The 26,595-nt window shown below is 43.3% G+C and overlaps 3 protein-coding genes across 7 annotated transcripts; all 3 read left to right on the forward strand.

The window, feature by feature from the left end:
• Positions 1-28: 28 nt before the first annotated feature.
• On the forward strand, positions 29-11,467 carry rbm10 (RNA binding motif protein 10). Of its 5 annotated transcripts, none has more exons than XM_030055039.1 (23): positions 29-151; positions 783-853; positions 964-1,504; positions 1,606-1,782; positions 1,903-1,972; positions 3,525-3,598; positions 4,551-4,637; positions 4,777-4,837; positions 4,941-5,099; positions 5,592-5,752; positions 5,901-5,998; positions 6,374-6,461; positions 6,608-6,812; positions 6,919-7,025; positions 7,155-7,254; positions 7,477-7,568; positions 7,682-7,876; positions 8,344-8,538; positions 9,594-9,650; positions 9,796-9,987; positions 10,197-10,244; positions 10,352-10,413; positions 10,655-11,467. In XM_030055039.1, exons 2-23 carry the CDS (start codon positions 837-839, stop codon positions 10,743-10,745), a joined length of 2,877 nt encoding a protein of 958 aa, XP_029910899.1. In that variant the 5' UTR covers positions 29-151; positions 783-836; the 3' UTR covers positions 10,746-11,467. The 5 variants fall into 5 exon arrangements, with proteins under 5 accessions (XP_029910899.1, XP_029910900.1, XP_029910901.1 ...); XM_030055040.1 differs by having other exon boundaries at positions 7,170-7,254; XM_030055041.1 differs by having other exon boundaries at positions 7,173-7,254.
• A 1,244-nt stretch (positions 11,468-12,711) lies between these two features.
• On the forward strand, positions 12,712-15,708 carry lrrc23 (leucine rich repeat containing 23). Its single transcript, XM_030056544.1, has 8 exons — positions 12,712-12,789; positions 13,000-13,109; positions 13,218-13,338; positions 13,443-13,584; positions 14,567-14,697; positions 14,836-14,972; positions 15,123-15,327; positions 15,411-15,708. The coding sequence occupies exons 1-8, from the start codon at positions 12,712-12,714 to the stop codon at positions 15,450-15,452; spliced, it is 966 nt and encodes a 321-aa protein (XP_029912404.1). The 3' UTR covers positions 15,453-15,708.
• Positions 15,709-16,572: 864 nt separating this feature from the next.
• On the forward strand, positions 16,573-26,278 carry tktb (transketolase b). The gene is made up of 14 exons (XM_030055048.1): positions 16,573-16,825; positions 18,793-18,910; positions 19,016-19,129; positions 19,259-19,356; positions 20,152-20,343; positions 21,906-22,033; positions 22,132-22,328; positions 22,755-22,919; positions 23,759-23,915; positions 24,001-24,131; positions 24,222-24,305; positions 24,741-24,837; positions 25,007-25,126; positions 25,246-26,278. Exons 1-14 carry the CDS (start codon positions 16,719-16,721, stop codon positions 25,416-25,418), a joined length of 1,881 nt encoding a protein of 626 aa, XP_029910908.1. The 5' UTR covers positions 16,573-16,718; the 3' UTR covers positions 25,419-26,278.
• The last annotated feature ends 317 nt before the right edge of the window (positions 26,279-26,595 follow it).

Raw genomic sequence — 26,595 nt, forward strand, 5'->3', positions numbered from 1 at the left:
CGGACGAATCAACTATTAGTCCCTCCCACTCTCCCAAACCTAGACTGGCTGTAGCCATTTTACACAGTTGGTCCTCTGAAAAATTATTACCCTTTTCAGCTGGGCTTTCACAAGGCATTTCATGAATTTATATAAATTACATATGGCGCAGGTAAGTTCGTATAACTTAAATGCAAGCCCAGTTGTTATTCTTTGTGTTTGTAACGACTGGCAAGCGTTCGCACCAGGAGCTCTGTCTCCCTGCCTACAATAGCACTAGCCAGCTAACCGTGGGCTAGCTAGCCAGGCTGCTAACAGAGATGACCGCCACACGTCATTGCTGAATGCTCCTTGGTTATTTTAGTGTGTTTATCTGTATGCACTGTGCGAGGTGAGTTTGCAGCTGTCTACGAGTATGAGTTCTGTTGGATGACGTCCGCCTTGGTGTAACGGTACATTTATCGTAGCTTTTAAAGCCATGACCCAAATACTATCACATTTTAAAGTTGGAAGTCGAAGTCTGTGCGGTATGATTCCTGGCAGCGGCGTTAATGTGATCACAGACATGGGGAGTTACCTGCCTCTGCTGAATGCATGCATGCATTGCACAAGATCACACTGCCACCGCCACCCATCCCAAACTCTTACCAACCGAGGCCTCTGTTGCAGGGATCTGTCAGTACTAGCCCAGAAGCTGTCACTGCATTTCTAGTTTGTATACATTGCATTCTGCAGAGTGTGCACTGAGAATCCTCATTGCTTGGTCTCACATTCAGATCAGTGAAAAACTGCTCTATTTCCAGGGTGTCTAATTCTGTAACCAAGTGGAAGAAGGAGACCAGAAACAGAAGACCAGTATGGACTATGAGAGACGGTGAGTTGTCAGTTTTGCAAGTGTGTCCCTTAATAGTATTTGTGTCAAACAAATCCCTCACTGTTTTTTGTTTTTTATTATTTTTTTTCCTCCTTTTTTGGTATCACTAGGGGTGGGCGGGGCGACCGCATGGGTCGCTATGGCAACACCCCTCATGATCACAACTTCCGGGACATGGACTACAGGGCATATGGACATGAGGATGAGGAGTCAGGAGCAGGATATGAAGTCAGAGCAGAGGGTGACAGACAGTATGGCCGTGATGAGCAGCTAGCGGGTGTCCGTGACTTCTCCCCAGGTCGTCTTCAAGACCGCCTGGGGTTTCACCATAGAGGAGATGGCCGAGGAGATATTGGGCGTGAGGGGAAAGGACCCCCATGTCCCCCTCGATCCCAGGTCCAGCATGACGTCATCCTCCCCAGGCTCCCAAGAGAGGAGGAGGGTTCTAGGAGGGAGCAGTTTAGGACTGGCCCACAGGAAAGAGGTCGAGGACAAGCAGGAAGAGGCTACCATGAGAACAGTGGCCATCATTTAGGGAGCAGAGAGACCAACTGGGGTCGTGAAGGTGGTGGCCACTCTGATCAGCTGGAATACAATCCAGGAAGACAGAGAGAAGAGGAGCGGTTCGCTCGTGGACCTGGGAAAAGGAGGGTAAGCCGAAGCAAGCCCATCATCTTTGTAGAGCAGCTACATGCATGCTTAATTTTGTTGCGACCATTTGCTCAGGCTGGGGCTCCTTCATGTGTATTTAGACTTTTCCAGGGGGATCAGATGAACGGGGTGGTGGTGGTGGGAGTGCTGGCCCTGATTTGTCCCTGGAAGAGCTGGATCAGAGGGATCAGGACTACCGAGGTGACCTGGACCACAACCAGAGGCCCAGCAACATCATCATGCTGCGTATGTTGCCGCCCAGTGCCACCGCTAATGAGGTGAGTGTAATCTCCCGATCATGCAGGTACATTTGTCTCTGCTGTAGCTTTATGCACGAGAGGCATGGCTTTGGTTTTTGGCAGGGTGATCGTTAGTCATAATGATCCCTGTGTTCTCAGATCCGTGCGCAGCTTCAGGAGCAGGGGATCCAGCCAAGAGAGGTTCGCCTCATGAGGAATAAATCCTCAGGTGAGAACTTGTCCCTGAGCCTCCATTTTTTTTAAATTATTTTTTTTCTTCTCCTCACCTTACGCCTCTTTCTCACTTTCTCTCACGCTCCCCCTCCATTATGAGCTCTATCATGTCCATGGCTCTTTCTGATTTCTTCCTTTTCTCTGCTGGGTCTCCTCTTTATTATTTATAACAAAGTGTTTTCCCTCTCCGTCTCTCTTACTGTCACTCTGCCTTCCTTCATACTTTGACAGAAGACAAGTGCAAAGAATACATATATTTACTTGGGCCCCCTGTGTACATTCCCGCTTTGACTCTTGGTCTGCCTTTTGCTGCAACCTTGCGAGTACACATAGAGCAGCAAAACATCCATGCACACAGTAAAGGAGATTTGTATCCATAACACGCTATAACACCAACAGGAATGCATGGAGCCATAGGCTAGAGGTCTTCTGTCCATGGCTCTCATTTACCTCTCCCCTCTCCCTCATTCTCCTTCCCTCTCATGCTTCCGCCTCTTCCATCTTGGTGTGAGATGTGTGTCTGATCAGAGGAAAAACGCTCACAGACTAACTGTGTCAGTTAAGAATGACCAGCAGAAGCAGCGTGTGTGTTTGTGTTGCTCATTGTAGATGTGTGTGCGTATCCACTTTCTCTGTGCTAGGATATAAATGTCTCAGCTCTGTGACAGTCATCCATAACCCCTCAGATGCTGAAGCTACTCTTTCTCTCAAGGTTTTCCATAAGGTCACTGTCTCACCTGCTGCCCCCTCCCGCTAACTTGCTGGTTGTGTGTAAGGTGTGCTTGTCTCATTCGGCCACACTTACAATCCAACACACTGCTCTGTCTATCTCACTTTGTGTTTCTGACTGTATTTTTAGGATTAGGATTAGTCTGTCTCTGTTGTAAATATTTGGGTGATGACCTTTTGTGCTACCATACCACGCCACTGTGATATTAGAGACAACATTTTTTGAAAAAAGTTACCTGAATAAATCTAAATGTGTTGCAAAAAGTGGCATCAATCAGCTGTAGTCATGTATGGTTAGGCCACTTTAAAGACATTTTACAATTTCACTTTGGGGCTACACACATGCCTGCATGCACACACATTCAGTGTCTCACCAGAGTGCAAAATATTTGAGAATACACCATGACCCCGAAAATAGCTGAGCTAAAGTGTGTGTGCGTGTGTATCTGTGTGTGTGAGTTTTTTGTGTAGTTGTGGTTTCTTTTGGTGCTTGGGTGCTTCATTATTCAAAGCTAAGAGCTCAGACTCAGACTGATGAGTGGGTAGAATTCTCCTTTTCTCTCTCCCTCTTTCCTTGACCCCGTTGAAACACATTGCATCTTCCCGCCTTTGGTGTAACACTGTTTGGGATAATTTGAAGAAGACTTTCCATTTGCCTCCCAAATGTGTTATTTCCAAAGGAGAGAGGAAGCAATGGCATATTTAATTAGTGCTGATACAGGGTCTCTCTCTCTCTGTACATGAAGCACTAACCCCTCACTGCGTTGTTGTTATGTTGTTGTTGTTGTTCGGTTACCATGGCGCTGGGCGGTGTCCAGGTCAGAGCCGAGGATTCGCCTTCGTCGAGTTTAATGTCATACAGGAGGCCAGCCGCTGGATGGAGACCAACCAGGTCACTCTCTCTTACACAGACACACATACACATACACACATACATGGGTTAATATAAGCACAAACATACAGTCACATCTTGCCCTTTCATATGCACATCAAGCAGCACAATATGACAGTGTGGCACAGAGAGTGGAGAGTTCATTTTTGTGCCTGAGGTAGGTGGGGCAAATTTCTCTTTTTCTAGGGCAAATTTCTCTTTTTCTCTCTGTACAGAGAGAAAACCAGAAACAGGCAAACTCATGTTACATTATGCTGATGTCTGTCTGGGTCTAACTGCAGCATTTACATGATTGGACCCTCCCAGCCACACTTGCTCCTCGCTCTTCTGAATAAGATATCCTCTTTTTAATAGAGGACTCTTCTTTTCTCAGTCACAGTGTCTCACTCTCTTTCCTCTCCCTCCCTGATTGTTCCCTGATATTCACTCTAAAGCTTACAGTACCAGCTCTGGGGTAGTGTGACAGTGAGAATCTTAACGTCTGACACAATGTATTTATGTTGAATCAGAGCCAGTCTAGTTCTTTCTGTTCTTGTTTTTGAACCTTTCATTTCTGGATCATCTACCATTACATCTGTGGGGGCTATTGTACATTTGAGTGTTGAAGGTGGTGACAGGGGCATGATGGGAGGGTGGGAGAGCTGTGAAAAGGTTTCCCCTTAAGGGGGGGGGTTGGCAAGATTGAACACAACACATTCTACACATGCATACAAAACCAGACAGCCATACAAATACACCATCTCAGTCCGTCCCAGTTTCCCTAAAGCTGAAGGTTGCAATTCTCTCTTGTCCTCTATCAGTCTCAGTTCTACTCTTTCTTTCTCTCTCCCTCTCTTCCCTGTCATTCTTTCTCATCTCTTGTGAGATGAGCCCTTTCTCTAGCATGTGTGGCCTAATTATCACTGATAATCATTCTTTGTTTCCCCGCTCCCTCTCTCTCTTTTTCTTTCAGAGAGTACTTTCGATTCTGGGACAGAGAGTGTCGATGCACTACAGCGACCCAAAACCACGTGCCAACGAGGACTGGCTCTGCAACAAGGTATTGTGTGTTCTGTGGTTGTTAATGCATGCAAGCACATGCATGGAAATTGTCATTTTTTTATGTGCATCTTGTGATTACATATTTGTGATAGCAGTGGTTTATTTATTTAATAAAAAGTCATTTAACTTTTCAACAGTGTGGTGTGCAAAACTTCAAAAGAAGGGAAAAGTGCTTCAAATGCAGCGTGCCTAAATCAGGTAAATTTTATTTCAGCTGTATACCTCACCTATTTTCCATTATGCTACAGCACAATCTCTCTGACGTAAGCTGCTATATAAATGGCATGTTATGGTTCCTCAGAGGCTGAACTGAAGTTGCCCCAGCTGCAGAGAGATTTATCTTTGGGTCTACATAAAGAGGGAACCCAAGGCCTGTTGCCCTTGCCAGCTCCCTGTCATTCCTCTGGCCCTGCTCTCACCACAGGGCAAACCACACAGCAGGCGGATGTGGCCAATGACAGTAAGTTAAGGTTTTTTGTTTTTGTTTTGTTTTGTTTTTTTACCTAAAAGACAATAAGAGATGAATACATATATTTCATTTAGTTAAACATCAGCCACTTACTATCAAACTTTATTATAGATCACTGCTCTTGAGAAAATTAGATTTCACTAAGCTTGCTTAGTTAAAAATACACTACACAAATACAATAACAGTTTATTTTGTAGAACGTTTAACCATAACTGGCTTGCTTTGCTGTAAAGATTTATGACCTCCACAAGCAAAATCCAAACAAAACAAACATACGTTTTTGTCACAATTCAAAGCCCTGTCCTTCATTCGTTGTGGCTGATGCTTACACTTTGACAATGTTTTAATTCATTTTTAGCTAGGTAGCTGTGGCTTGTAAAACTAGAATCTCTAGATGCTCCCTTAGCATTCTACACCTTGTAGCCCCTGCATTGTTAAATACTGTTTTTGGGAGTATGACATTCTCCCATACTCTCACACCAGCTTTGATCCTGAGGAACCTGGGCCCTCACACTTCAGTGGAAGCTATATTGTCTGCATTGGCTCCATTTGCCACTCTCTCCCCCTCCAACGTCCGTCTCATCAAGGACAAGCACACCCACCTCAACAGGGGCTTTGCCTTCCTACAGCTCTCAACCATAGTGGTGAGAAATGAAATAACACACATGTATACCTAGGCGCCAACTGTATTTGCTGACATTTTACTAAGTCATTTTTACAGTGCTGATCAATTATAATTCATCTAGAATGCCTTTTTTTAGGAGTTGACACAAAATGCTTCCTCACTTTCAGGAGGCATCTCAGCTGCTCCAGATCCTGCAGGCTCTCCAGCCAGCTCTTTCTATTGATGGGAAGGCTATCGCAGTAGAGTTTGCCAAGGGCTCCAAACGGTAAACAAGCACACACCCAGACCTGTACCCGATTATTACTACATGATGAAAGATAATGGCTTTTTTTAATCAGTAGTTATCACATGCTAGGTTGGGACTGAAAGGGTCATTGGAATAAAATGGATCACAGAATTATTCTGGTGCACTTGGCATCCAAAGCTGTTGTTTTTGTTATGTGCAGAGCTGTTCTCTAGTCATAACAGTGTAAGTTGGTCTGTGTGAAATCTGTTTTACTGGAAAGTTGAAAACAGTGCATTTGGACAGAGAAGTAAAGTTTTTTTTTTGGATCACAACAAAAAACTTTCGAAATACAGGTTAGGAAAAACAAACAAACAAACAAAAACTAAACCCCTCTGTGTGCCTCTCCTCTGTCAGTGATGTGTTTCTGACTGATGGCAGCAGAGTGAGTGCTGCTACAGTGGCCAGCACAGCGATAGCTGCTGCCCAGTGGGCTGTCACACAGGTAACCTGCCTCAGTGACATACCAACACATTACAAGGCCATAAAGATACAGCATATCTTTGTGTTAATTTACAAAATCAAGATTTAATTTTTATTACTCTTTTTTAGTTTTATTTTCCTTGTTTTTCCCCCATTTTTCATTTTCAGACAGCTCAGAATGGATCAGGCGGAGGCCAAAGTGTAGATACTGCAGTGTACCAACAGGGGGCAGCAGTAACATACACTCAAGAAGGACAAGAAAACTTGGGACCTGATGCATCTACATTGAAGGTCCAGGCAGGGGCCACAGGTGCTGCTTTGCCGAGTACAGGAACAGCTCTAATGGGAGCATACACAGGAGGAGCAGCCCCAGGTACAAATCACAGCAGGTGACACACTCTAAAATGGTAACATACATCGAGACTTTTGAGCTGCTGCATTTCTTAAGCTGTGTATGTGCATGCATGTGTGTTTAACAGTGATTTCATCTGAGGCAGTGACATCAGGAGTTGGGGGAGTGCAGCAGCCCCTCAGTCATACCCAGACTGCTCTCATCACCACAGCTACCATCACACCAGCCAGTCAGGTACAGTTATCAGTCTTCCTGACAATTTTCTCAGACCATAGCCGTTCATTGTTTAGGTTATATTATTGTTTGCCTTCCCTCCCTACCTCCAACATTCTTTAGTGTTACTGGTTGACTTCCTTTCTCAAGACCTCTGTCTCCCAGCAGGTTGAGATAGTGGGAAAACCTCAGCCAGCTGTTCCCAGCCACCCTGCCACCCCCGGCACTGAGCACGAGTACCAGCAATATCGTAAGGCTGTGCGATGATATGTCTGTTTGTATGACAAAGTGTGTGTGTGTGTGTGTGTGTGTGTGTGTGTGTGTGTGTGTGAGTGTGAGAGAGAGAGAAAACTTGGCAAAATGTTTGTTTGTGTTTACCTGTATGAACAGAGCAGTTTACTTTTATTATATAAAAATGTAAAAAATATTCTGATCTAAAATCTTGAGACAAATGTCCTGTGTCTCCTTAAAGCTGTACCAGATGTGTCCACATACCAGTATGATGAAAGCTCTGGCTACTATTATGACCCACTGACGGGACTCTACTATGACCCCAACTCTCAGGTAAAGCCCTGGAGATTGCAGCCTTTTATTTTCCTGTTTTGATTGACCCACCAGAATGTGTCCTAAATCTCAACATGTCTGTATGTTGTGTCTGTCTTGCCCTCTCTCACTAGTACTACTACAACTCCCACACTCAGCAATATATGTACTGGGATGGAGAGAAACAAACCTATATTCCCGCTGCCGCCCAGTCAAACACTGAAGCCGCTGCTACGCCCGGTGATAACTCTGCCCCTTCAGATTCTCTCTCAGCCCCTGGCGGAGGCAAGGAGAAGAAAGACAAGCCCAAGAGTAAAACTGCTCAACAGGTACACAACACACTGGACACATGTTCAAATACTGAAAAGGAGATGCACAAAAGGCTAGATGGCACTCAATAAAGTACTCACCTCTGCCAAAAGTTGAAGTTTCACCAGAACTTAATAATTGTGTCCATGCTCCATTACCAGCTTGTTCTACATAAGGATTGCAGACATTTTCACAACTTTTTCTAAAACTGTTTCTAAAATGATTTGAGATATGCCTGTTGACATTTTAGCCCATGTAAAGTTTAGGAAATGTAAAGTTAAATATCTCTTCTTGTCCCATGATCAACTTTTCCACAGTTTTATGCAAATCCATACATAACCTTTTGAGATATTCTGCTAACAAACAAACTGTGCATTTGAGTGAAAACTTATCCCTCAATATCGAATTTCAATGTTGTGCATCTGCAACTTCACTGTGGAATCCATTGAAATGGCTGAAGTTTGTCTTTTTGGGTCTGCTTCAATAGATAGCCAAAGATATGGAGCGCTGGGCTAAGAGTCTGAACAGACAGAAGGAGAATGTGCGGTCTGTTTCTTCCTCCCCTGCGGTCAGCTCCACAGCACTACCCCCAGGTTACACCAGGGCGCCTGGCCACAGTCGCCTTGATGACCGGCGAGAGTCTGCTAGTGCCGACGCAGGCTATGCTGTCCTGGAGAAAAAGGTGCATGTCCCTTTCATAAACACGCATTTGGTCATCTATAAGTCCAGTGTGCCTTAAAGCAGCAAAGTGGTAGTGATGAGTAGGAAAATTGTCCTTCAGTGGCTTGGATCTAGTCAAGAATCCGCCATGCTGCAGTCTTCTTCAGGAAGAAACTGAAGACACCAGTTACTGCTGTTTTGTACTTGACTCAGCTTTCAGTGAATGAATAAATAAATGAACTTTATTTATATAGCACCTTTCATGCACACAATGCAACTCAAAGTGCTTAACAATTCCATAAAAACAAAACACAAATTTAAAACTGTACATAATAAGAGCACACAATAACTAACACTAATTTAAAGCCAAATACAACAGAAACATACACACACACACACACACACAAAAATAACTTTAAAAATTTTGTAATAAATCGTTATATAGGCTATATTAAAGGGAGGCAGAGTTTTCCATATTTTTGTGGCATAGTGACTTGAGTGTAGCATCCCCAAAGGTTTTTGTGGTGACCTTGGGAAAAGTTAAGAGCAGCCATGGAGGATTAAAAAAAATGACATGAAATCAAAGATATAAAAGGGCTATAGACCTTTAAAAGCAGGAGTTTTGTGATCTCTCTTTTGGTTTTTGTTAAAATCCTAGCAGCAGCAGCATTCTCAATGGTCTGCAGTTTTGCAATGGCTGCTATAGGCAGGCCAGTATAAAGTGCACTGCAGTAGTCAAGATGTCAGAGAAAGGCATGAACAAGCTTCTCAGCATCTTTCTGGCTCAGTAGAGGTCTCACCTTCCCTGAATTGTGCAAATGATAAAATGCAGTTTTGGTCAATGACTTAAAATGGGCTTTAAAATTAAGGTCACAATCTAAAATGATATGAAGGTTTCATACTTGTCATAGTGTTTGTGAGGCCAGATGACCCACTTTATTGAGAACAGAATACCTTTTATTTAACTTTGACCTCTGTGTAGAAGGAGGCACGCGAAAGAATGTATCCTCATGAGGTAAAAAATATATTATTTTTTTCATTGTTACCTGTCCTGACCTTTTGTTTCTTGTCCTGTAGGGGGCATTGTCTGAACGGCCTCAGATTTTCCTGGACCAGATTCGATGTACCACAGAAGTAAGATGTTTTTCAGACATTATCACTTTTTCTGAACTTCCAGTTTGCAGTAAATGTTACTCCTTTTTCTTTATCCGTAGCATACTGTTATCGTCTGCGTGTTTGTTGGTTGTTCTCTGTCCCTGACCTCGTTTCTGCTTTGCAGCAGTCTCCCCCGCAGCAGCAGGGTCTGGTCCCAGCCTACAGTGGGGAGACTGACAGCGAGGAAGAAGGAGAGAAAGAGGAGAAGGAAGGGAGAATGACAGACTGGGTCAAACTGGCCTGTCTGCTGTGTAGGAGGCAGTTCCCCAGCAAAGAGGCCCTTATCAGGCATCAGCAGCTCTCTGAACTACATAAGGTGCTTATAACAAACTATATCAAAAATTAGTAGGTGGCATATTTATATATTGTGTGGAAGAACTACCCAAACATGGGTTATGAGAATCTGTTTAACACTCCATCATGACTATTAAATCATCTTTAAGATTTCACAATACAACAAAGCCTAATGACCTTTCCTCCTGTCTGCACCTCTAAACGTGCACCTCTTCATCTGTCCATCATCAGCAAAACCTGGAGCAGAGAAGAATCCAGCAGGAGGCAGCAGGCAAAGAGGTTAGTAAAGTTACAGGGAGTTAGACAATAGCACATACAGTGATTATTGAAAGTGTTAGCAATGTTGGATGATAATTATCATAGTGACTGTCCTCTTTGGTTTTCAGCGGCAAAGACTTGCAGACGGACCTGAACCTCCTGATCCCAAGAAGAGGAAGTTGAGCCCCATGTAAGGTTCAGGGAAAGTGCAAGTAGATTTTATGTGCGATAGTGACAGGTCTTGAAGTTGTCTCAGGTTTAGAATTTGTTAGATGGACCATGTGACTGGTTTGCAACATATAGGACATGTCTCTCTATTCCTTCTACAACTTTTTTTTTTTTTTTTTGAGCACTGAGTGGCCCACAATGTGAATGTAACATTGTTATATTTATTTACATGTTTAACCCTTGTTTTGTCTTTCTCTGTGTAGTGATAGCATCACAGGCACAAGTCTTGGTGCCAGGATGTTGCAGGGTGGTGTGAAGAAGGGGATTCTGCTGCGCAACATGCAGGTGGAATGAGCCTTTACCTTCGCAGCTCATCCCCTGGACCCAGCCAGGACAAGAACAAAGCCCAGCACGCAACACTCCACCATTACAATCACATAGATATCTATAGATAAACCTCATAATTAATTTTTGGCGTGAGATGAACCTTACCTCAACCGTGATGATATGCTTTTTATGAACTGATCCAGTAGCAGTGGATGTCAGGATATTGCACAGAATGCACCTTTTTAATTTCTCCTTGAATGATGCAGTTTTGAGCTCTAGTGCTTCAGAGCTTGTGTATGATAAGCAAGCTTTACTTGGTTGGGAGACACATCTGCTGTTGGAGAAACTAAAGATCTGTATAGATCTTTATAGCAGCAGATCAGATTTTCTAATATAACTGTCTATGCACCATAGATTGTTTTGATTTAATGTAATATGCCTTGTCATTCAGTGAATGACTGATCCGGATATGATAAACTGTGTGTATAAAGTTTAGAATGAGCACTTTTGTACCCTTAAACTCCTCATCAGTAGGAGATAAGAGACTTATGGCCTCATGTGGACTGGACAAGTCACACGAACTGTGTGGATGAAAAGTGTCAATGTGTCATATTGCAGATGTGAATGCACAATGTAATGCGTGTTTGTCTCTGGAGAAAGCTATTTTTTATTTCTGTTTGTTGAATAATGTGATTGTGATTCATCAAGCTCATGCGAGTTCAAAATAACATTTACACCATTATTACTGACCTGGTTTGTGATCACTGATGTCTTTTATGTGCAAACCAGTAAAGGGTAGCTAATGTTTCGACATTTTGTATGTGGAATTTCCAAACTTGTTTTTGCGGTAGTGGTAGTCAAAAAGAGGAATATGTGTAATTCTTGTTATGAGGTGTCTAATGCAACATCTGGATCCTGTAGAAATTCTATATTGCAGAGCATATTTGTAATAATGACATGAGTGCGATGTGAATGCTGTGTGTGTGTGTGTGTGTGTGTGTCTGTGTGTGTGTGTGTGTGTGTACACATACATATATACAACATCATTATTATTACTATTATTAGCGTGTTTTCAAACACTTTTTGTGCTACACATAGCGTTCACTTCGCATAACAAATATGTAGGACTGGCAGTAAAATAACAGTTGTCCGTAAATCGGAATCAATAATACTTTACTGATTCCCAAGGGGGATATTGGATTTGTTGCAGTCGCCCAGTTCTCGAGAAGAATTAAATTATGCAAAAACAGAAGTACGAAATACAAAAATATGTGCCTAACAAATTTTAAAAAGTATGCGCGTTATGTATAAGTTGTATCAAATGTATGTGCAAAATTATGTGCATCAAGTCTCAATGTGTGCGTAATAAACACAACACGGGACGATAGTGGCATCGACCGCACACGCACGCAAACAAACAAACTAACCAATGAAAAACTAGTTATTTACTGGATTTAAGAAAAAACGCCCTTAAACTAGCACACATGTTAAGCTCGGAGTAACAAATGAGTGTGGAAATGGTTGAGCGGTGGACAGGTCACTCCGTATCATCGTAGGTCAGATAGTCTCGGGCCTACTGTACTTTGTTGCTACTGTTGTCGAGTTTCCATGGTTACCACAACAGCTCTGCACTGCCTGCCACCCTAACTAGTGAGCCTGCTAGCTTAGTACACTTAAAAGTCAGACATCATAAGCTACGCCATCTTAATTTTTAAAGGGTGACAAGATACTTAGGTAAGTTAGTAGCTCTCTTTCAATATCTAGCTAACGTAATCAGCTGTCAACCTACAGCATCAAAAGTTAGCCTGGTCGAGCTATCCTTAACAGTAGAAGCTCTTAATAAGTGTATAGCGTTGGCTTTGTACAGTCAGATAAATGATTGCAAGTTGAGCGGTTGTCTGGCTGACCAACTTCTGCTTGAACCTTAAGTCTACAGCCAACTTTGTCAAAAAAAAAAAAAAAAAAAACTGACAAATTGCATACAATGTCTGACATGGATGAAGAAGAAGTCTTGTCGGAGGGCAAGGTGGAGGAAGACACAGAGGAAGGACATGAAGAGGAGGAGGACCAGGTACAATAAATGTGTTCACCAAGAGTAAAAAATATTAACAGCTGGGCTCAGTTTGGAAACACACATATTATGAGAGGCGGGTTGCAGGCGGGTTACATCCCATCCAGTCACATCCCATCTGAGCACCTTGTAAAAGACAAGAGATGTGATACAGTTAGTTTCGGCAAAATGCATCACTTGTACCTTCCATCACTTGTCTTTCCTGCACAGCTAATGGTTTGCCACTTGACCAAAGAAACTATCGCCGAGGGGCTCTCTTTACTGGCTCGAACGGGAAATGGACTATCTCATGCCTTTGTCAGACTGGACCTGACAGACAAGTAAGAGATCAGAGCTGACTACAAAACAGACAGACCTCAAGCCCTTGCCCTAAAACTTTAAATCTAATTTACTCTAAAATGTCAAATGTTGTGGTCTACGCTCCACAGGGGACTGACAGACATTACTGCAATCAGCAGCTATGTTCACATACGTTTCCTGGATTTGTCCAAAAACCACCTTACTGATCTTTCTCCTTTGGCATCATTAACCCACCTGCTTTGGCTGAAGGCAAGGATTCTCTTTTCTGTTCATTTATGAAATCACGTCTTGGCCCGTTAATATCATTAAGTGTAGCTCCTTGTTAATGCTGAAGTGTTTTTCTGTTTCTGCAGATGGATAGTAATGCAGTGGCATGTTTCAAAGGGCAACCGCTGGGTCAGCTGACCTACTTGCAGTGGCTGAGTGTGGCAATGAACCAGCTGAAGGACCTGGAAGGGCTGGTTGGACCTGCCCTAGAGAGCCTCAATGTTATTGGTCGGTCTGGTTTTGTGCAATGTTAAATGTTTTTTCTATGATGCCAGGTACATCTGATAAGATTTAATATGAATGTGTACTCTGCTAAATCAAGGTTTCCCAGGGTGGGGTCCTTGAGAGAAACAGCTCTTTGTGAGAAATAATTCAGCTCCATTGTTAGGGTTTTGTTCGGCACAAAACAACCCTAACCCTAACCCACTAAAGTATGTGGATCTCTGAAACGATGACAACAAAAATTAGATTGAAACCAAACTTTGCAGATAGGCTATGTCAGAAATCTCACCCACTGCTCAGGTAATGAAAATTATAAATGTTGGGCTAGAGGGTGGCGCTATAATGACATTGTGACATTGTTTCAGATCATAACTACTTAAGTGTAAGTGCTAGTAACGTTTTTTTTTTTTTTTTTCAAAATTCCGTTTCAAGACTTACTTAAAATTACATTGCGACTGGAAAGATTTCTCACTATTTTGAATTTTGTCCAAAATATTTTTTCACTACTCTTACAAATTTTGAGCAATTGGCATTAAATTTGGTATATAGCATATCTGGGTCTTCTGTGTTGGTTGTAAATTTCTAACTAGAGCTGTTTGTATATGTATAGATTTTTTACACATTTCATGTTCATGTTATAGTATATATTTCCACTCTTACCTCCATCTTAACAAATTACATTAAATTTCTTCTCCGTCTCCGTTAAGTCATGGTCTGCTGATTGCACTGGTGCTTGGACACTGTAAACCTCCACTTGCAGCTATATTTTGATATGAACTTAGGAATGTGAAAACATGACATAAGAAGAATTTTGGATCAGAGATTTCACTCTCCTCTCTCCTCTGTTATCTGTTGCCTGTGGTAGAATTAGTTGTCTTGCTTTGTTCAAACTCACATCAAGCACCATATGTTATCAAATGGGGGTCTGTAGCCCAATGTGTATCTTTTTTGGGTCTTGACATCAAAACCTTTGGAACCTCGGTGTTAGGTAACAGTATCCAGAGAGTGAACGGTCTGCAGTATCGCCATCTGACCAACCTGGTGACTCTAGAGCTGAGAGGAAACCGCTTGGACACAACTGACGGCATCTATCTTCCAAACCTTCGCCAACTATTTCTGGTACTATCTACAACGATCCTCTAATAGAACACTGGTATACCTGATTGTGTGGACTTGTAACACTTATCACCTGTGTCAGTAAAGTCAAACTGAATAGGCTGGCCACAGGCTTAACACCTCTCCTTGCTGTCTGATCAGGCCGATAATGGTATCAAACGTCTGGAGGGGTTAGACAGGCTCGAGTGCCTCGACACCCTTCACCTCCGAGACAACCAGCTGGAGACTCTGGATGGCATTAGCCCAAACATGAAGTGTCTGAAGTACCTCAATGTCAGGTAGACAATATTGACACAACAGATCAGAGCCAAAATGATTATGGCCAACACCAATTCAGCATCTACAAAGTCATCAAACAAGACATCAGATAACCTTTTAGTATAAGCTCATTTTAACCATCTCTATCTATCTTTGTCTCTCTCAATCAGAGGCAACATGATATTAAGCCAGAATGCCCTGCAAGTCCTTGGGTGTCTATCGAACACCCTGCGGACTTTGGTCCTTGCTGAGAATCCTCTGGCAGAGACAGAGAATTACCGCCTGCTGGTGCTTGCTCACCTGCCACAGCTGGAGAGACTTGACAAGGATCCTATCTCCTCTGAGGAGAGGACTGAAGCCCATAGTAGAGTCAATGTAAACTGTCTCTCCCTAAATAGTTTTTGCAATAGCCAGGTAACAAGCCTTCCCTTATACTAACAGCTTGTTTGTCATTTCAGGAACTTAAGGAAGAGGAAGTACCTGACCCAGAGGACTTCTAATAATGGCTGAATTGAGGGAGTGGCGTAAACCTGTCTTCCTTTTCCAGCATGAGCCTGGTGTGGATAGATGGGTGGGTGTGTACATCGGAGAGACAAAGCAAGCACATTTAATTGCATGAGTCTGTGCATGAAATGATTTTTATAACTGAAACCATATAAAAGGGGTGTGCATTTATACAGGTATCAAGATAACTCATCTGTTTTATTGTCAGTGCAATGCATTTTGCATCATACATACATTGATATATTAAGTTAAATTTCACATCTATCAGCCCAGAGTGTTCAAAAAAGCCCATCTATTTTTTTCTAAAACAATAAAAGACTGAAAATGTTGATATCTAATGTTTGTATTGTCTACAAACCAAACTGCAAATGCACATACACATCTGAAGTTTTACAGGCCAATGTTGTAATTACTAAGGACTAATAAAGGAGATAGGGATTTCCGAGTCTAATGTTACTAGCATAATCAACCATGGTTTTCCCTGAGTAAGAATGAAACTGCAAAATCGGTCACTATTTCCTTGTTGGCAGCCATCCAACAGGTTTAAAGGTACAGTGTCAACAAAAAGGGTACTACAGGTGGCTAGAAAATTAACTCATGGTGAGGTGCACTGTCTTTCAGACTATATATCTACAGACAATATACATTACATGATTGTAAGATTTTATCTTTAGGATAACATCATAATTTGACTCTTAAAACAGCAGTCATCATAATTAGGGCATTTTCCACTGTGCTCCAGCAAGAAGTCTATAAAACAATTCACTAACAGAGTTTTTGTCCAGGGGTCTTGTGAGTGGTTGGTGCACTTGTATGTCTTGATATTTTTCCTCATATACATATTATCACCACATATCATAGGGCAGTTTTTTATGCATTGTCCGATATAAGATAGTCCTGGCTTATTTTTAAGGTGCAGTGCTGACAGTCTACCTTCTTTTTCGATTTGGTTATTGGCTTGTAAATGTATAAAACATCCAAACTAACACAATGCGAGTGTCTTACAAAAGCAGCATCCTCTTCTCCTGCGCAGCTTGCGCCACTACGACTCCTCCAATGGCTGGATTGGGTGGGAGTGGTTCCTGAAGCGCACATAAAAAGCCCCTCCGTCCCCTCCTCCTCCTTCTCCTCCTCGCTTCAACTTGCTCTGGGCAGCTGTCAGCGGCGTGGCGCAGACACCTGGAAGCAGTTGTGTGATAGAAAATAATAACCGTGGTGAACTTTGACTAAGTGGACGCGACTCCCAAGCGCATCAAGAAATCATGACTAGCTACCACAAGCCCGACGAAAAAACTCTGCAGGCGCTCAGAGACATCGCCAACAAGCTTAGAATCAACTCCATCAAGGCAACGTGCGCGTCCAACTCCGGGTAAGTTTAAAGTCTAAACTTAATTTTATATTAAGTAGCTGGAATCGGTCAGAAACACAGCGGAGGTACGCGGAAGCGCTTTACATAACATCGGCGGTACAGAGGAGCTGAAGAGGACAGTGGAGAAGCCTCGAGCACGGCACGCTCCACCTGCGTGGCCTCGCTGCACGTGCAGTTAATCTTCACGCGGTGCAGAGAAACCAGCACTGCAGGAAACTAAGCTATCGTTAGCAACTAATTATGTAACCATACTGTACTCATCAAGTTGTATATCCATCTAGGCTAAGATGCTAATGTTAGCAGACGAAGCTGTGGGCGTGTTACGTTAGCGTACGTTAAACGCGTGGCTCCGTCCGGTACAATGAAACTGTAATGGAGTCTAACACTTAGCGAACATGCTGTCTTCTGAGACTGTAACTTGAACTCTTAAGCCGTCTCTGTTTGATACTACATCGCTAGCTTAGCATTGGCCTCTTATACCAAAAAGTCACATGCTCTTGGGAGAGGAAAGTCCCGTGGTCGGTGATGCTCTGCGTTAAAGTTGCAGCTGCAGTAATCTTGGAGTTACAGTGTCACCATTGGTCTACTTGTAAATGCATCAGTGACATGGCTACTGTTAGGTCGACATCAAATGACGAGTCCTAGTTCATCTCAGGTTAAACGTCAGGAAGGCAATGCCTCATTTTCTTATAACATGTCAGGACCAAACCTATAGGCTGGCCTGGGGTGTAAGTTCACTGGAACAAGGCCAAGCAATTTCTAGTGGTAGTCTGAGAAGTTCCTTGTTGAATTGTTATCATAGCAAAAGCCAGTCACCTAGAATAGTGCATTTCAGCTAGACAGTAAGCACCATTGTCCACACTGTATTTCATTAAAGAATATTTAATTTTATTAGGATTACTTCCTCCAAGAAAGCCCATATTTTGCAATGCTCATGCAATGATGCAACTGAAACTTTCAAAAAGAATGTGTGTATTGTGGGGAAAGAATTTTTTTTTTTTATCATTTCCTTCTCACTCTAGACAAGGAAGTGGATGAATTGCATCCTGACTGCCCTAGACAATGACCTGTCTCAGGAAAATCACACCATTTCAAAAAATAATCTGATAGTCTTGTCTCCTCTTCAATGAAGGATGCCATCAAGATATCACGCCCCACACTCAAACACCTGCTGTTGCTTGTTCCCTGAACAAAATGAAACAATACGTCTGACTTACTTGAGGCTTCAATGCTAACCACCTGTGGCGTTCACAACACTTAAATCCATTATCTTTCAGCAGGTTGTCTCTCAGTGGAAGGACAAGGGGTAAAACAGAGCAACAGAGTGGATTTTTTTTTTTTCTGGAATGCATATTAACATTGAGCAAGATAAACGTTTGAAAAAGATAACCCAGAGTGTTCCCAGAGTTTGCCGTATGTTGACATTTTAGAGAAGCCCACATAGGGAAGATGAACTGCCATTGGGCAACGCATGTGGGATTTCTAAACTTGGTGATTTCGATATTCAGACCACTGTTCAGCAACTAACAGTTTCACAAGATTGCTTTGCTTATCTCTTGAGAGTTGAATGTTATTTAAGGGCTCTGAACTGACATAACCAATTGATCATATTACAGAGTATCCAGAAACTGGTTGAAATGGGAGTGTTACCGCATTAATCCCAGTGTCATGTCTGTGCTTGTTTCAGTCTAATCTATTATGTTTGCAGTTTGTGTGAAGATGTTATGTTTGTCTGGAATCACTGATTCAAACATAAACTGATGTGATCATACACCAAAATATTCAACCTGTGACATCCTAATTTTCATTTGCTTGCGGTGTCATTTGCCTTAAGTAATCTTTTTAAAAGGTGTATGTGAGTGTCCTTGCATGCAGTAACTTGCATGAATGTGAGTGGTGTCCAAACAATAGCTTGTTTGTTAAACTGAACGGTTGCCAACAAGTTGTCTCTCTCCCTCTCCCCACAGTCACCCCACATCATGTTGCAGCGCAGCAGAACTCATGTCTGTGCTGTTCTTCCATACTATGCGCTACAAAGCCAATGACCCTGGCAACCAGTGTAACGACCGCTTTGTCCTGTCGAAGGTTGGCACACATCTGACCTGTGTTATGTATATTACCAATGTGCAGTTGGCCAGTGCATCTCAGGTTGGGTACAACCAGTGTCTGTAAAATGTTCTCTGGCTGCAGGGACATGCTGCACCCGTGCTGTACGCTGCCTGGGCAGAGGCGGGCTACGTGAAGGAGTCCGACCTGGTCAACCTGCGCAAGATTGACTGTGACCTGGAGGGGCACCCTACACCAGTGAGTCAGGAATCAATCCTCAGCACCTGTTTAATAACTTTCTCACTTACGTCTCCTCAATAGTGTCCACCGTACTTTATCTGTTTCTACAATTTGTATTAATTTTATAATGCATCTTTTGTCCACCAGAAACTGGCTTTTGTTGACGTGGCTACAGGATCTCTGGGACAGGGTCTGGGGGCCTCCTGCGGAATGGCCTACACTGGGAAATACTTTGACAAATCCAGGTGAGGATATGTACGGACAAGTGATAAAATGTAAAATGGTGTAGTGAGTTAAACATGCAGGATCGACTCGATTGACAGTTCCAATTGTACTCAACTCGCCTCACTTTTCTGTAGAGATAAAAAAAAAAATCAGTTTAACAGGAGTCTTAAGCCTTAACTCATCATTGTAGATCAGCTAGCCCATTTTCATTTCAGCACATGAAACTAAATAGCCACCTCCCCAAGTGGTAAATGGAACGCATTGTCCTTTGAAATGGTGTCAGATGCATTTATCTGAGTTCATTGCACAAATCATTTTTAGGCTAGTTGTAATTTTACGATATTATTCCCTGGCTCAGGCCTGTTATTTAGGGCAACAGATGGCGGCAGCAATGCATTAAAATAACGGTCTTGGACCAATGGGGTAATGTTTTTGAATGACAAAATCTAGTGTGTGATTTGTCATCTTGAAGATCTCTTTGCTACATTATCTTACCTGTGTAGCCTCCTCATGAGATGTTAAGTATTTACTCAAGATCAGTGGTTGAGTGTGAACCAGCCTAATGAGACAAGAATTCAACCCTTTTGTAGTCTGTCCCAGGCTTTACTTTCATCTGCGTTTGTTCTGTTATTTGACACTGTATCACCCAGTAGTCAAAAACATTTGCTAGAGCTGCATCTTCCCAAAGTTGTACTCCGACTTAGATGTTTCACTTAGGCTCAACTTAAGTGTACATGTTCTGGCATTTTCTGATTCTGTTATTTGGAAATGCAATTCTAATGTTCCCTTTTCTCATTTTCCACATTTTGTTGTAGTTACCGTGTGTACTGCATGCTGGGTGACGGAGAGTGTTCAGAGGGCTCAGTGTGGGAGGCCATGGCCTTCGCCTCCTACTACAAGCTGGACAACCTGGTGGCTATCATGGACGTCAACCGGCTCGGTCAGAGTGAGGCTGCACCCCTGAAGCACGACATGGAAACCTACCGCAAACGCTGTGAAGCCTTTGGGTCAGTGCTCAACGCTCAACACCACACTTTCAGCAGCAACTCATAATGTAACACATGAGTTTACCACTAAGGGTTTCACCACACTTCCTACCTCTTATACTTTTAGTTCCCAGTACGTTTGGCAAAAGTATCATTGTCTTGGTAGATATCAATAGTACCATCACTGCTTAGAGAGTGTTGATACCTGGTGTGTTTTCTGTAAATAAAATTAAAACTTTTGTCACTACATCTCTGCCAGCCACACCCACAAACATACACTTCCACACTGATACCCCTTTTCCACCAGGGCTGGTTCGGAGCCGGTGCCTGACTTAGCACCAGTTTTTTGGTTTTCCACCCCCCAAGCAGGGGCCAAACTGGTGCCAAACTGGTTCCAAACTGGTGCTAGGCAAGCACCGACTCCGAGCAGGGTCTAAACAGGAGCCAGAGAAAGAACCGATGACGCGGCCCACCGCAATGTAGGCTTGTAAACACACGAGCAGTATTTGCATCGCTACGGTGGGTCGTCCATGTTTGTTGTTGTGATTCCAAGCGAGCGTCTCGCACACCCACGTGATCTTGTTTTACGATGACGCAATGACGTGGCTCTAACTTGGCTCCGCTAGGCTGTTGGCCGGTGGAAAAGCAAACCGGTTCTTGGTTGGCACCAGTTAAGCACTGGCTCTAGCACCAGCTCCGAACTAGCACCAGGTGTTTTTTGGTGGAAAAGGGGCATGAGAGAGAGAGAGAGGGATAGAGCCCACCGCTGCCCAGTGCCCTGAAGAGTGCCCTCTTCACACCTTGAGCTGTTTCAGTGTCTCAGTGCTGTTTCAGTTTAGCTTCAATAACTTCCTGCTTTTACTTTTGGGAGTGTATTCTCAAAGTAAAATCACCAGCTAAACTTGGCAGGTGCTGCAGAACTTCCCCAACCTGTTTTTTTTTTTTTTTTTTTTTTTTTGTGTGTGTGTGTGAAAAACACAGCCAGAGGGCCATGTGGAAGATTTTTTTTTTCCACAAATGAGGCTAAGGAACATTGATAGGCCAAGGATGTCAGGAGGCAAATATGTAAATATTGCTACAAAGGGGGTTAACACATCACACTTCACAAAGCACCTTAAGGACTGTCACCGAAATCTACATAAAGAATTTTGAGAGGTTGGTGAAAGCTCCAGTTTAAACATCACTGATGCATTAAACATTTTTGATTAAGGTGTGGTTTAATTTTACCCAGCACATAAATGATTTTTGGTTAAGCTAACCCTACCAATTGCCCTAACCCTTAAGCTAACCCTACCAATATATGTCTTGACCTTGTCCGCCTGCTACCAGTGGCCTAGTGCTGGATAAGTGGTAGAAAATGGATAGATACCTCATACACACTGCCATCCATTACATGCTTGCAGGATTTCCCCTGCTGCCCCCTGCTCTTTGCCCCCCTGCTCTAAACTGCTTTCTATCAGTGCTCCCCCTCACCAAGTTAATGAGGTTGATGCTTAACATGTATCTTCTGTCCTACTCTTGAGTTAATATTTGTTCCAGTATATAATATGTGGTGCTGTCTAACTTGAGACTTGTTTGTGCAGGTGGAACACGTATGTTGTGGATGGCCATGATGTTGAGGAGCTGTGCAAAGCTTTCTGGCAGGCTCAACAGGTCAAGGACAAGCCCACCTGCATTGTTGCCAAGACCTTCAAGGGAAAAGGCCTTAAAAGTGAGTAAATGTTGTGCTGTGAAGACTCTTTTCACTGCACAAAATACATTTTATTCTGATATGACTGACACTCAGTGCTCCCCTTCCCTTGGCTGTAGACATTGAGGACTTGGATAACTGGCACGGCAAGCCCATCCCTAAGGATCGTGTGGATGACCTCCTGAATGACCTGATGGCTCAGATCCAGGTTCCCAACAAGACCCTCTGCCCTGAGATGCCCAATGACGACACAGCCCCTGCAGACCTCAGCCTCATCTCCCTGCCTGCACCCCCTGCCTATAAAAAGGGAGACAAGGTATCTCTTCAATACAGCTGGGCAAACTTCCCACACTAGTTCTGCTGTATGTCATTTCCTTTGTGAAGGCCAAGGAGCAGAGGAGATTTTGGAGAATCTTGAATTGAAAAGTATAGTAATTTTATACTGGATTCCAAGTGCCAGCAGTTCACTGTGAATGTAGCTGAACCCACATGATTTTGTAAGTGAAAGATTCTGTTGGCCTAGTGGGTTGTGGCCATGTCTCCCATTGAGTGTTATCAACATCTGAGATTAGATAATCCTTTTTAACCTACAAAAGGCATAGTGGTTTCTATTAGTACCTACATATGAAAACAAGAATTCTCAGGATTACATTTTTGTTAAAAGCGTTTCTTCTGTTTAACCTTTTTTTTTTTTTTAATTTATCTTTTAAATTCTTTCTCTTCTTCCATCCTGTTCTGTCAGATTGCAACAAGGCGTGCGTATGGTGTTGCCCTGGCCAAGCTTGGCCAGTCCAGCCAGAGAGTGGTGGCCCTTGACGGAGACACCAAAAACTCAACGTTCTCAGAGACCTTCAAGAAGGCCTTCCCTGACCGCTACATCGAATGCTTCATTGCTGAACAGAACATGGTATGAAATTCTTTCTGTAGAATTAGGAATGGCTTTAATACTCTTGACTGTATGCCACTTTTTTGTATTTCAGACATTGCAAGTTTGACTATGGAAATCATTGCAAGAATACAATTATATTGTGTCCTGTTACACCCTTTTAAAACAGTAAGGCCTTCAGCTCCTGCATAAGTTCAACTTGAACTCTGGCTCATCAAGCCTAGTATGTAATGGAAGAGGGATGATCTCTCACTGGCTTGCTCCATGCTCTTTACTACCATAATCTGCTCCAAATCAGTCTAATCTGTTACTATTCATTCACTGGTTCAGTCACAATCCCTCCAGAGCTCCCTTTCCCATGTGGCCAGCAGGCATGGGAGAATATACAACTATGAGGGATTGGCTGAGTCTCTGGCCAGTTGTTTTTTGGGGAGAAAGGCTTTTTTTTTGCATGTGTGTCTGCTGTGATCATAGCAGAGTAATGTGCGTACAGTTTAGGCCATTGCCAGAGAATAAATGCTACAACTCAAGACTCAAAGTTCCAATGTGTCCTGCTTGTCACTTGCTGATTAAGCAAAGGATATTAACTCTGAAGTTAGCATCAGTGGGTTTGCATAACCTCAGCAGTTCAGTTAAGGTGGACCAACTACTCTGACTGGGACCGGGTGATTATGGACAAAATGAATTATCACTAGTTTTGGCTATTGCTGGATGTTGTGTTGACAGTGGTCAGTTGGAAAATTTTGACATATTGCCCAACCCTGGTGGCCAGTTGTGAGCTTCCACAGCTAGACTTTACTTAATAGTATTGACTGTCATTAAAAGTAACCTTACACAACTGATGTCTTTTGTTGCTGCAGGTGGGGGTGGCCATTGGCTGTGCCACCCGTGACCGCACAGTAGCATTCGCCAGCACATTTGCAGCCTTTTTCTCCAGAGCCTATGACCAGATCCGTATGGGCGCCATCTCCCAGTCCAATGTCAACCTGGTAGGGTCTCACTGTGGAGTCTCCATTGGTAAGCTGTCCTTTTGAGCTCTTCTAGCCACTGTAAGGCACTGTAAGTGTGTTGTACCCGCCAACCAGTCTCATTCTGCCCTCAGGTGAGGATGGCCCCTCTCAGATGGCCCTGGAGGACCTGGCCATGTTCCGTGCTATCCCAACATGCACAGTGTTCTACCCTTGTGACGGGGTGTCGACAGAGAGGGCTGTGGAGTTGGCAGCCAACACCAAGGTTGGTACTCCTGGAACGCAGCCTGTCTTCGCAGGGGTGTGGGAGTAACATTCCTGTTTATTTGTAACATGTTGCTGTTTTTTTTCCCAGGGTATCTGTTTCATCCGTACCAGCAGACCAGACACCAAAGTCATCTACTCCCCAGATGAGAAGTTTGAATTGGGCGTGGCCAAGGTAGAGATCTATTTCCATGCCAGTTTTACAAGAAATTCGTACTTGGGTAGATACATATTAATGCAAGGAGTAGCATAACCAGTAAACAATAGATGAGAGTGAAGCATTTCAAACCTTAAAAGTTCTTATTTAATGTTAGGCACTAAGACTAAATAAAGCAAGGAAATAATATGGTACATAGTTAATGGCTGTGGATGGTGCAAGAGGAGCAGGGCCAGGGACAACAGGGTACAGAGAGTCAGGCTACCCACCTAAAATACACCATAAGACGCCATAAGATACAGAAGATCTGAGGTGTTGTCATTGGAGTGAGTGGTTTCATGGACATACTAGTTAAAGCCAAAAATGTGTATAATAGCTGTGAAAGATTTAGAGACTCACCAGTGTTATTTGGATCAAGATAGTAAGCAGCTGTGCTTGTGTACTCGTCTATAGGTGGTGCGTAAATCTGACAATGACAAGGTGACAGTGATTGGAGCTGGTGTGACTCTGCATGAGGCCCTTACTGCTGCAGACATCCTGGCCAATGAGGGTAAGCTCATATTGCCCTCTAGTGGATAAATGTGTGGACTGCAGCCCAAGACCCAAATTTCATAACTGGTGTCCACGAAACCAGTGTTTACTAAATTAGGAGATGACGTTATTTGCTGCTCCGTTTGCTGGCACAGCCTAACATCTGTAAACTGATGTTCAACCTGCAGGAATAAACATCCGTGTGATTGACCCATTCACCATCAAGCCCCTGGATGCCTCCACTATCGTGGCCAGCGCCAGAGCTACAGGAGGCAGGATCATCACCGTAGAGGACCACTACAAAGAGGGTAAGTTGCTTTGTTTGTTTTGGATGATGACACACTGTTCTCATGACCAGTGTGTATATATGCATCCCCAAGCACATCATCCATGTGTTCCACTCACGGTCCCTCTATTTTGTGCCCAGGTGGTCTGGGTGAGGCAGTGCTAACAGCAGTGGGTGAGGAGCCCGGCATCGTGGTGACCCGCCTGGCAGTAAGCGGCGTGCCCCGCAGCGGAAAGCCCCAAGAGCTGCTGGACCTCTTCGGCATCAGTGCTAAACACATTGCCCAGACCGTGCGTCAGACCTTTGCAAACTAAGGAGCACACCTGCTCTCTAGCCCCTTGTCCCGGCGTCTTCTCACTCACATTTCTCCACAATTCAAGCCTACAGCTACACAGCACTGTCTCATGTGGAACTGTAAACCTGTTTTTGCTCTAATGCCATCTTGTGGTTTTGAATCGAGTGCAGTGTTATAGTAGTGCTAGCTGACTATCAGAGAGAGAGCAAAGGGACAAAATGCAGTGGTGTGTCTAACCCTAACCCCTTATTGCTAATACAGAAAACCTCCAGCGTATGCACCTTCTAGCACCCTCTGCTTTAGATAGGTTCTCATGTGGTCTTTCTGCTTAACAACATTCCTGTTTGTATCTCATGTCACTTTTTGTCAATGTTGTCTTGCCAACAGCTCAAAGATACAGCATCACCAAATACTGTAAATGTGTTGACTGTTTGATCTAAAACCTGTAAGACCATAACCAGCAGTCCATCCAGGCATCCATTGTGAACAGTCAGGCCACAACTTTGTGCGCATTCCAGGTTATCATTTCTCATCCACATTCCTGCTATCATGCCCCATGTTTCTTCTCTAAGTTTCATCGCATGACTGGCATTCATACCTCAAGTTTCTAGAAAGGATTGTTACACCAGTTCCTGTCAACCTAGTATGTTTTGTTAGTTTTAAGTCATGGCCTTTATCACTGGCGCTGTGCTAAAGAACTGTATTTTTTTTGATGTTCCACCTTGAATAGTTGCGTAACTCTTCATTTGATCTCGACCACTTGAGTGTCGCATGGTGTTACTGATGGTAGTGAAGATTCCCAGTCACCTGTCAACCCGTTAACATTGCTGTGTTGTACTAAAATAAAATAAAAAAAAATAAAAAAAACAATTGACCTAATGCCACTGGTTTTCTTTTTTTTTCCCTCAAAGAAAAAAAATTTAGTGTTAGAAATGTGTGTGTGGTTTTGGCAGATAAGTGTCATACATGTTGTAGGGCTGGTATTAGTCAAGACTGTCTAGGCCACATTCACCCAGTCAGTGGGAAAGATGGAGATAAATCCCTATCAAGGAGGGTGGTCGGGGGCAACAGGTCACAGGAGGGGCAATGGAAAGAGGCTAATTGCTTGGTCCAAAGGGAGGAAACAGTTCAGGTATTTATTATTGGAAGTATCCTAGATCCTCTCGGTTCCATTTTCTGCAGTGGAAAGTGCTAAT

This window comes from Myripristis murdjan, chromosome 7 (assembly GCF_902150065.1).
Source record: "Myripristis murdjan chromosome 7, fMyrMur1.1, whole genome shotgun sequence".
NCBI lineage: Eukaryota > Metazoa > Chordata > Actinopteri > Holocentriformes > Holocentridae > Myripristis > Myripristis murdjan.

Coding starts and splice junctions, on each gene's coding strand:
- tktb (XM_030055048.1), top strand. CDS start 16,719: ATGACTAGCTACCACAAGCCCGACGAAAAAACTCTGCAGGCGCTCAGA. Junction 19,357..20,151: donor AAATACTTTGACAAATCCAG/GTGAGGATATGT, acceptor ATTTTGTTGTAG/TTACCGTGTGTACTGCATGC. Junction 22,329..22,754: donor CCTATAAAAAGGGAGACAAG/GTATCTCTTCAA, acceptor CTGTTCTGTCAG/ATTGCAACAAGGCGTGCGTA.
- lrrc23 (XM_030056544.1), top strand. CDS start 12,712: ATGGATGAAGAAGAAGTCTTGTCGGAGGGCAAGGTGGAGGAAGACACA. Junction 12,790..12,999: donor ATGAAGAGGAGGAGGACCAG/GTACAATAAATG, acceptor TTTCCTGCACAG/CTAATGGTTTGCCACTTGAC. Junction 13,585..14,566: donor AGAGAGCCTCAATGTTATTG/GTCGGTCTGGTT, acceptor CCTCGGTGTTAG/GTAACAGTATCCAGAGAGTG.
- rbm10 (XM_030055039.1), top strand. Junction 4,638..4,776: donor AGGACTGGCTCTGCAACAAG/GTATTGTGTGTT, acceptor ACTTTTCAACAG/TGTGGTGTGCAAAACTTCAA. Junction 5,999..6,373: donor TTTGCCAAGGGCTCCAAACG/GTAAACAAGCAC, acceptor CTCCTCTGTCAG/TGATGTGTTTCTGACTGATG.